The 9,244-nt window shown below is 46.3% G+C and overlaps 2 protein-coding genes across 2 annotated transcripts; both read left to right on the forward strand.

Annotated features, from left to right (window-relative positions):
* The first annotated feature begins 997 nt into the window (after positions 1-997).
* LOC125348061 (olfactory receptor 8G1-like) lies at positions 998-1,954 on the forward strand. The gene has a single exon (XM_048341005.1). It carries the CDS (start codon positions 1,010-1,012, stop codon positions 1,952-1,954), a length of 945 nt encoding a protein of 314 aa, XP_048196962.1. The 5' UTR covers positions 998-1,009.
* A 5,780-nt stretch (positions 1,955-7,734) lies between these two features.
* On the forward strand, positions 7,735-8,667 carry LOC125347821 (olfactory receptor 150-like). Its single transcript, XM_048340775.1, has one exon. It carries the CDS (start codon positions 7,867-7,869, stop codon positions 8,665-8,667), a length of 801 nt encoding a protein of 266 aa, XP_048196732.1. The 5' UTR covers positions 7,735-7,866.
* Positions 8,668-9,244: the final 577 nt, after the last annotated feature.

Genomic DNA, 9,244 nt, shown 5'->3' on the forward strand with positions numbered 1-9,244 from the left:
ATGTCATTGGACTTCACGTCGTCTCTCATTTTCCTGTTTTTAGTGCACAGTCTAAGAGGAAGGATATTATCAGCCCTGAGAACCAGAGGGGAGATGGGAAGTTCTAATTGTTTGGGGAAAAGGTTCTCCTGAGATTTCATTACTGTCCTCGGTTCCTAGCCAGCTCCTCATTGCCTGTTCCGCGTATAAACTCATCCCATCAGCCTGGGTTTGCAGAGGGACGGGCAGATGTGCGCATTGCTTCACGAGAGATCAGTGCCAGGGACCAAACCCCACATCATTTTTGCCTTCTGAGCAAAGGAGAGGAAAAGACCCCTAAGGGAAGTCTCCAGGAAGAAGAAGCGAGCCTGAACCCTGGACTTTAAACCTTGGAATCCCTTGCTACAGTTTCTCTCCTCACAAACAGAGATGTATGAGGTATGTACAACAAGTCCAGAGACAGAAAATACAGAGTCACCACCTATGAGGAAGAGGCGGGGAGACATTAAGCGGGTGCAGAAATATTGGACGAGTCACTTCTGAAGGCACAGCTTTTAGTTAACAACACATTAGTGCAGAGCTTAAAATTGAAGAGGGTAGACATAATATTCAGCATTACAACAAAAAAGCACAAGCTTATGTTTCAGCATTAAGTGTGAGACGAACTGTGGGTATTTTGTGGATGCTATTGTTATTATACTACAAAATCAGTTGGCTTCACCTAGGAGAGAAGGCAGGGAAAAGGCCCGGTGTGCTCACGCAGGTGCCACTGGAGCTGTGTTTGGGGTCTAAGGGACTGGACGCAAATCAAGAGAGCTCCTCCCAGACCTCTCACAGTCGAGATCGCTCTGTACGGTGCCACGGGCTGGCACGATCGCAAGGCCTTTGATTGCTAAAATAAATAAAAAAAAGAGCACGGAGAAGTAGAGAGGAGGGGGCTTAAGTGCCATTTCACATTTCATGACAATCTAGGACAACAAAGACTTGCCTCAACCTTTTCTTCTTTCCCTGTATACAATTACCAAAGGACATGGCCCCAGGAAACCACTCCCTAGTGACTGAGTTCATCCTGGCTGGGTTGCCGGAGAAGCCAGAGCTGCAGCTGCCCCTCTTCCTCCTCTTCCTGGGGATCTACGTGGTCACGGCGCTGGGGAACCTGGGCATGATGGCCCTGATCGGGCTCAGTGCTCCCCTACACACCCCCATGTACTACTTCCTCTGCAGCCTCTCCTTCATCGACTTCTGTCAGTCCACCGTCATCACCCCCAAAATGCTGGGGAGCTTCGTGACAGAGAAGAACACCATCTCCTACGCCGAGTGCCTGGCTCAGCTCTACTTCCTGTGTGTGTTTGCAATCGCCGAGTGCCACATGCTGGCCGCCATGGCCTACGACCGCTACGCGGCCATCTGCAAGCCCCTGCTCTACCACGCCACCATGTCCCACGGAGTCTGCTCCCGGATGCTGGCTGGCGTGTGTGGTGTGGGATTGATTGGTGCCACGGCTCACACGGTCTGCATGCTGAGACTGAAGTTCTGCCGGGCAGACATAATACACCATTACTTCTGCGATCTTTTCCCGCTCCTGGAGCTCTCCTGCTCCGGCACGTTCATCAACGAGGTCATCATTCTTTGCTTCAGCGCATTTAATATCATCGTCCCCGGCCTCACCATCCTGGGCTCCTACGTCCTCATCGTGGCCAGCGTCCTGCGCATCCGCTCCACGCAGGGCAGGGCCAAGGCCTTCGGCACCTGCGGCTCCCACCTCTTGGCCGTCATCGTCTTCTTTGGCACTCTAGCCTTCATGTACCTGCAGCCGTCCTCCGTGAGCTCCCGGGACCAGGGGAAGGTGTCCTCTGTGTTTTACACCATCGTTATCCCCATGCTGAACCCCTTGATCTACAGCCTGAGGAACAAGGACGTCCAAATAGCCCTAAATAAAGTCCTGAAAAGAAACAAGTTTTCTACAAGAAATTAGTATTTTGCTTTAGCAATTAAGAAAGCCAAGTATGCCGTCTAGAGGCTTGGTGAGGTTTGAATCAGGCTTGAGCTGCTTGATCAGGCACTAGCAGGAATCTCCCGAGTCCTGGATTGTTGTAGCCAAGATCCCAAAGATGGCACCGAATGCCCAGCTTCCGACCACAGGCAGTGGGCTGCCCACCGGAAGCTGCTGCGCCTCTGGACGCCACCGCAGTGCTTCAAAGTAGACTGCAAGGTCCGTGCTTCCTGTATGCTTGAACAGATCTCTCTCAAGGCAAGCGTTATTTTCATTAAATGAGAATAAATACAATCGTTCAACATCGTTGCATAGTCTTAGAGGTTTGCTGCCTGGCTTTCTTAGCTGTGTGTGATAATACACAATTCTAAAAAAAAAAAAGACTCGTAAAATAAATAATTAAAGGATTTGAGATATGCAAGACGTAACCTTGATTTTTACGAGGTGTGGGGAATTAAAAATTAGAAAGTAAGAGAGGCGTGCCATGCAAGCAGCCCCTGTACGTAGGGAGCTCCTCTCTCTTGTCTCCAAATACAACGATGTCTTCTCTATTACTGTTTCTGCTAACAAAGGCTCCTCAGTGCTAACAAAAAATGCCAAGTTCTTCACAATGTCTTTGTGGTTTTCACTGTGCATTTTGATTCTAAGGCTTGAATAAACCTCGGTCAACTGTAGATCACATGAGGTTCCTGAGTTATTTTGTTAGGAAGCTTTTGCCTTTGACAATTTTAAAAGGTAGATTTTTAGCAGTTTCCTGCGATATAGATTGTTCCACTTGTGAGTTATCACCTTAGATGATTGCTTTAGTGTGGTTCCTAAAATGTTTGGAAATTTTAACTTGGTGGTCAGGAAACTCCCTAGAGCTCTACCTTTGTCTCTCACAGCCTTGCTTTCCACCCATAGCCCAGCAAAGACCATGTCCTACCTACATCCCGCATAGCAGGTGGTACTATTCAGCACTGGGAGCCCACAGGGCAGAGGGAATGTCTGGTCGTTTCTTCAATCACAATGTTCTAGTGCACTGTCGTGATGGTAGCTGGTGGCGAATCCGTGTCCTATTACCCGTACCTGGCCTATGAAATTGTCCTATCAACAAACGGCTTTGGGCGTCAGGTGCATTCACAAACGCACGAAGCCAGGCGTGGGGTGATCGCACGGTGCATGGCAGGGCTTGGCGCTCGTGCTGCGCCCTCCCCCCTCCCCCCCCCCCCCCCGCACGCTTCACTGAGGTCGCGCCCCGTGTTTAAGTGGATTCGAACTCCATCGTGTCTTCTGCACTCCGCAGATCTTCTCCGTGTCCGCACGTGTGTTTTCTTCTTTCCCGTCTCAGCACTCGGGGTGCCATCATGCTCATCCCTGGCTTCGTCTCACGAAACACGCTCGCGCCCTCTCCTGTGTTCTCCTCCACTGGTCGGTGCTGGAGGGCCGTCATAAAGAACTGTCAAGTGCTCGGCAAAAAGCACCTTGCTCGCAGATTTCTTCTCCTTTTGTTCATTTTGTTTTCTCGTGCCAATCGGTGGCTTTGAACTCAGAGCCTTGTGCTCTCACTTGATGCTTCCACTCAAGGCGCTCTGCCACTCGATCCCCAGCTCCCCTTCTAGCCTTTTTGGCTGCGTTTGTGGACACAGAGAGTGTCGTGGTTGATTCTGCCTGGGCTGACTTCTAACTGCCACGCTCAGATCTCAGTCTCCCGAGTAAGTAGGATTTCCTGTGTGCACTACCACCACACGCATATTTCAATTCTAAAATTGAATAATTATTGATGATGAGCATTTTCCATGGTGTTGAAGATTTATGGTACAGAAATCCTTAACCTTTCAGCAAGAAAGGTAGAATCTAGCTGTATACATAATATACATTAAAAACAAATTCAAGCTTTAAGAAAAAGTCAAGCCATTCCAAAATACATCAAGAACAATTTCATTATAAATATTATCTCAGTCTTGCTTTTTTTTTTTTTTGATGTGGAGCATTCTGAATATTTAATCAATAAAATAATAAATAAAATGAATAAAATAATCAATATAATACAGGTAAAGTTTCAGGTAGATATATTTAAACAAAGATATCTTTTTTATTGAACTGAATGTGTTTTTTAAAGTTTTTATTATAAAACTGATGTACAGAGAGGTTACAGTTTCATACGTTAGGGATTGGATACATTTCTTTTTTTTTTTTCCCCTCAAATTTTTATTATCAAACTGACGTACAGAGTGGTTACAGTATCATACGTTGGGCATTGGATACATTTCTTGTACTGTTTGTTGCCTTGTCCCTCATGCCCCCGTCCCTCTCAGTCTTGCTTTTTTACATTTATTTTTTTTATTGTCAAGGTGAAGTACAGAGGGGTTCAGTGTCACTTTTTAACTGAATTATGTAGCAAAAACTATATTAAACAAAGTACAATTTCACTCACTAGTAGTTTATTATAAGAACAATCTACATGGTACATGTTTTCATGTGTCCTCAACCTTTTCCTTTTAATTTTAGAAGGAAAATCCCCCCATTTCCTCCTCCATTCTTCAGGAACTCCTTAGAGGTCTTAGAAAAATCCTTAAAGAAACTAGAGAGCTCAGTGAAATCTTTCTTCATTCAAGTCTCAAGTTAAAAATATTTTTTGGAATTGTCTTTAACAAATATACATCATATCTAAATACATGGGATATATTTCATTGAAACAAAAATCTTTCAAATCTTACAAAGATTTCTGTCCCTACTTTTCTAAATCCCCGCCCCACTTTGGGAAATCACCTTAGCCATTTCTTTCAGCGGAAGCCTAAAAAATTCCTGAAAAATTTAATTTTACAATATGCGGTTATTAAACTCGCTGGAGACCTGATGTTATCTTTCACAACGTGTGTCCAAAAAATCCATAATCCAACAGAACGTTTACCAGGCCCATGTGATGAGATGAAGCCCGGAGATCCGATGGGGGCTGGGACCTGTAATTGTGCCTGTCCCCGTAGAGTCGACGCGGAGCGATGGCGTTCTAGCGGGAGGTCATTATCTTGTCCCTGCGCACAGCGTCATCACCGGCGGCAGCGCATAAATTGTCACCTACAACGACCTTTCCCCGTGGACACATACCTGTCTGTGGGTCCCAGCTTCCTCAGAGATCAACTCTGGTAACCAGGAGACAGTTTTGAGGATCACCGCCTCCCGTGTTCGCGGAAATTGTTATCCCCTTGGCGGTGGAGAAGGAGAGAACGCAGCACTGAGCTTTTTGGGAAGAGGAGGGCATGTGTGCTTCCAGACGCCCGTCTCCACGCCCGCTGCAGTCTCTCAAGGTCACTGGAGATCCTCAGATCTGAGTCTCAGTCTCCATCAATGTGAGTCTAAAGCCAGTTTCTGATTGTCATGATGGCCCTGCTCATCTGCCATGCAGACTTCTGGCCGACAGCTCTGTTGAATCACATCAAGTCCGGTGACAGCGGCGATCTGCGCAGTGGTTGTCAATCCATCTGCGATGTCCTCAGTTCTTCTACCAAATAATTCATGTAGTTTTTAGTGAGTCTTATGTAGAAGGCATAGTTCAAATTGTTGAATTACGATTTAGTGTGGAAGAAAAATGTGATGCAAGCACCTTAATAATCACAGCAGAATCAAGAGCTTGATGCATCTGACTGTACAAATTACATGCACAGGTACAGAAACTAGTGTTACTCACTGGGATTCCATTATTTAAGGTGTTAATAGTCTGTGGAATGGATGTGGGAAGAGGAAGGTAATGAGTTCGATTGTGAGCCTAGCTCAGATGCCATTCTGTAATAAAAAAAAATTACATGCCATGTGACAGTTACTGAGCCACGGGGGAAGAAAACAAATTCCTTTTTATTTTTAAAAGTCTCTGTTGACCCCGTTTGGATGCAGCACTGTAAGAGCTGTTTTGCCCATCTGATCCTGCTGTTTAGCTCAACATCTATTCTGCCTACCTGCCCTTTGCTAGATTTTCACATTCGACAATGCTCAGGTTCGAAATTATTCAACTCTATCCCGAAGACGCTGGGAAGTTTTTGCTTATCCTTATTAAATCAGCTTCAATACTAATCCATACTGTCATCCAAGGAAATCTCTTTGCATTATTATTATCATGTAAAAATGCTCAGTTTCTACTGCTATTATTGTAATATCTTGCACACACTATCGCAGTAACTGACAGGATGCCATTATCAAGATAAGAAAAAGCGTGAAGTCGGAAAGAAGAGCAACTTAAAATTTCATACTTATGATGAGGTTTTCCATGTTACCTGATTTGCGTTATATGAGATACCGCTGTTATTTTTTTTTCTATAAACCATAAATATGTTGTATCTCTGAGACACTTAGGAGAGATTTAGCAATTTAGCAGTTACTACCTTCAGGATAATTCAGGGCAATCTCGTGTGTGTGTGTTGCCAGTAGCAGAACTCAAACTCACGGTCTGTCTCACACTCTTACTAGGTGTTTTTTTTTTTTTTTTTTTTACATCTGTGGTCTACTACCTGAGCATTATCTCAGCTTAGCATTTTGCCGGTTAACTGGAAATAGAGTCTTGCAAATTTTCTGTTCAGATCTGTAATCTGCAGGTCTTAATGTCTCGAGTGGCTAGGATGACAAGCATGTCACTGGCAGCCAATATTCTGTTCTCTCCTTCTATTAAATCGACTTAAAAATCAAATGAAACAAAATTCTGGCTATTCTTGTGTAATCTAATGATAGCTCTCAGTTATCACTGATTTCTTTTGTGAGACCTTTTAACTATTTACTCTGCAGAAGAAACATTGCCCTTCCAGAGAGAGCCACACAAAGAATTAAGAATTATAAGTCAATCTCAGAGTCAGACAGGACAATAATGATTATCAGCAATTGAGAAGTGGAGGAGACAGTGAATAGGTGTTCAAAGTGTCCATTTATGTTATGAAACAAGACCTAATGATTCTCTGCAAAGTGTAGTGTTTTGTGTTAACAATGTCAGAGTGTGAATATCAAAGTCTCAGACGGTGAGTATTATATTAAAAATATCCCAAAGTAATTACAAAGTATAAAATAGCACGCAGAACTTAGGAAAGCAATAAATAGACGCACTATCTTGCTAATGCTCCTGTGGTTCTGAACACTTGCAAATGGCCACCTTGATCAAATGGCACGTCAGAGATGCACAGTCTTTGTATTTTAATCCCACTCCCAACTACTTTTTAAGGAATAACCAGACGAAACACTTTACTTTTAGAAAGCAATGGCAAATTCCTTACTGTTGATTCATCTCGGTGATGAATCAGGCAGAGGAGGTCGAGCCCCCGGACCGAGGGCAGGTTGTTTGGGAATTTTCTACAGGGTCTCAGGACACAGAGACAGGAGTGGAGATTCAGGAATGGAGACCTCGGGTCAGTGCCAGCCTCAGGGGGAGCTGGCACCGAGAATGAGCCAGAGCTTGACACGGCAATCCAAGACAGCATGGCAGGAGAATACACAGATGGAGCCTTTGGGACGGGGGTGTGTGTTTATTGGTGTAACATTGTGAGAGACGAGTAACACAGAAGAGTAGGTCATTGGTGAACTGAAGAGAACAATGGGCAGATACGTTCTTACATAAGACATGTCTTGCTTTTGTGACCTATTTCACCACAGATGGGGCTTCAGGGTTTTGACTGCTAACGCAGACGAAGGGATTGCAGTGAACTGAGGACGCCTGGCCGAGGAGACGGAGGCCACCGACTGCTCATTGAACAACAGAGTCATCAATGGCCATGTCCCAACTTCTCTCCTCTTTCTACCCAGAGGAAATAGCAAAAGGAAACCACTCGCCAGTGACTGAGTTCATCCTGGCTGGGTTGACGGAGAAGCCAGAGCTGCAGCTGCCCCTCTTCCTCCTCTTCCTGGGGATCTACGTGGTCACGGCGCTGGGGAACCTGGGCATGATGGCCCTGATCGGGCTCAGCGCTCCCCTGCACACCCCCATGTACTACTTCCTCAGCAGCCTCTCCTTCATTGACTTCTGTCAGTCCACCGTCATCACCCCCAAAATGCTGGGGAGCTTCGTGACAGAGAAGAACACCATCTCCTACGCCGAGTGCTTGGCTCAGTTCTATGTCTTCTGTTTCTTCATTATCGCCGAGTGCCACATGCTGGCCGCCATGGCCTACGACCGCTACGTGGCCATCTGCAGGCCCCTGCTCTACCACGCCACCATGTCCGCTCAGGTCTGTCTCTGGATGGTGGCTGGGGTGTACGGCCTGAGTCTGATTGGCTCCACAGCCCACACCGGTTGCCTGCTCAGACTGAGCTTCTGTAACGGTGTAATAAACCATTACTTCTGCGACCTCTACCCGTTACTGGCGAGCTCCTGCTCTAGCACGTTCATCAACGAGGTGGTGGGGATGACTTTCTGTGCGTTTAATATCATCCTGCCGACCCTGACCACCCTGGGCTCCTACGTCCTCATCGTGGCCAGCATCCTACGCATCCGCTCCACGCAGGGCAGGGCCAAGGCCTTCGGCACCTGCAGCTCCCACCTCTCAGCCGTCGTCATCTTCTATGGTTCAACAGCCTTCATGTACCTGCAGCCGTCCTCAGTCAGCAACATGGACCAGGGGAAGGTGTCCTCTGTGTTTTACACCATCATTATCCCCATGCTGAACCCCTTGATCTACAGCCTGAGGAACAAGGACGTCAAGGTGGCCTTCTGTAAGGTCATTGAAAGGAGACATTTTCAATGAAAAGGAGTCACTTGAGCCGGGCACTAGTGGCTCCCACCTGTGGTCCAAGCAGCTCAGGAGACTGTGATCTGAGGATTGAGGTTCAAAGCCAGCCCTAGGCAGGGACATCTGTGAGACTCTCAGCTCCATATCACCAGCAAAAAGCCAAAAGGGCAGCTGTGACTGAAAGGGTAGAGTGCCAACCTCGATTGGGAAACCACAGGAATAGCACCCAAGCTCTGCATTCAAGATCCGCCAACGGCACAAATTAAAGTCAGAAGGAATACTTTTCTTAAGGAAAAAAAAAATCTGAGCTGGGTGCAGTGTCTCCTGCCTGGCCTTCTGGGCACTCGGAAAATGGTGAGGCAGACTGAGGTTCCACACCAGCCCAGACAGCTCAAGACTCCATCTGACAAACCAACTACAGAGCACTGCTAATGCACTTCTGTCCTCGGTGCCACGAAAAAGGAAAAGAAGGGATAAATTTAGGACGTTTCCTAAGACAACAGCACAGAGACGGCAACAGATGCCTATGGGTCACCCATTCCAGGTCCTTCCTTGGTAGTTGGAAGAAAATTTGGTTGCAGGACTGGATTCA

The sequence above is a fragment of the Perognathus longimembris genome, chromosome 3 (assembly GCF_023159225.1).
Source record: "Perognathus longimembris pacificus isolate PPM17 chromosome 3, ASM2315922v1, whole genome shotgun sequence".
Lineage (NCBI taxonomy): Eukaryota > Metazoa > Chordata > Mammalia > Rodentia > Heteromyidae > Perognathus > Perognathus longimembris.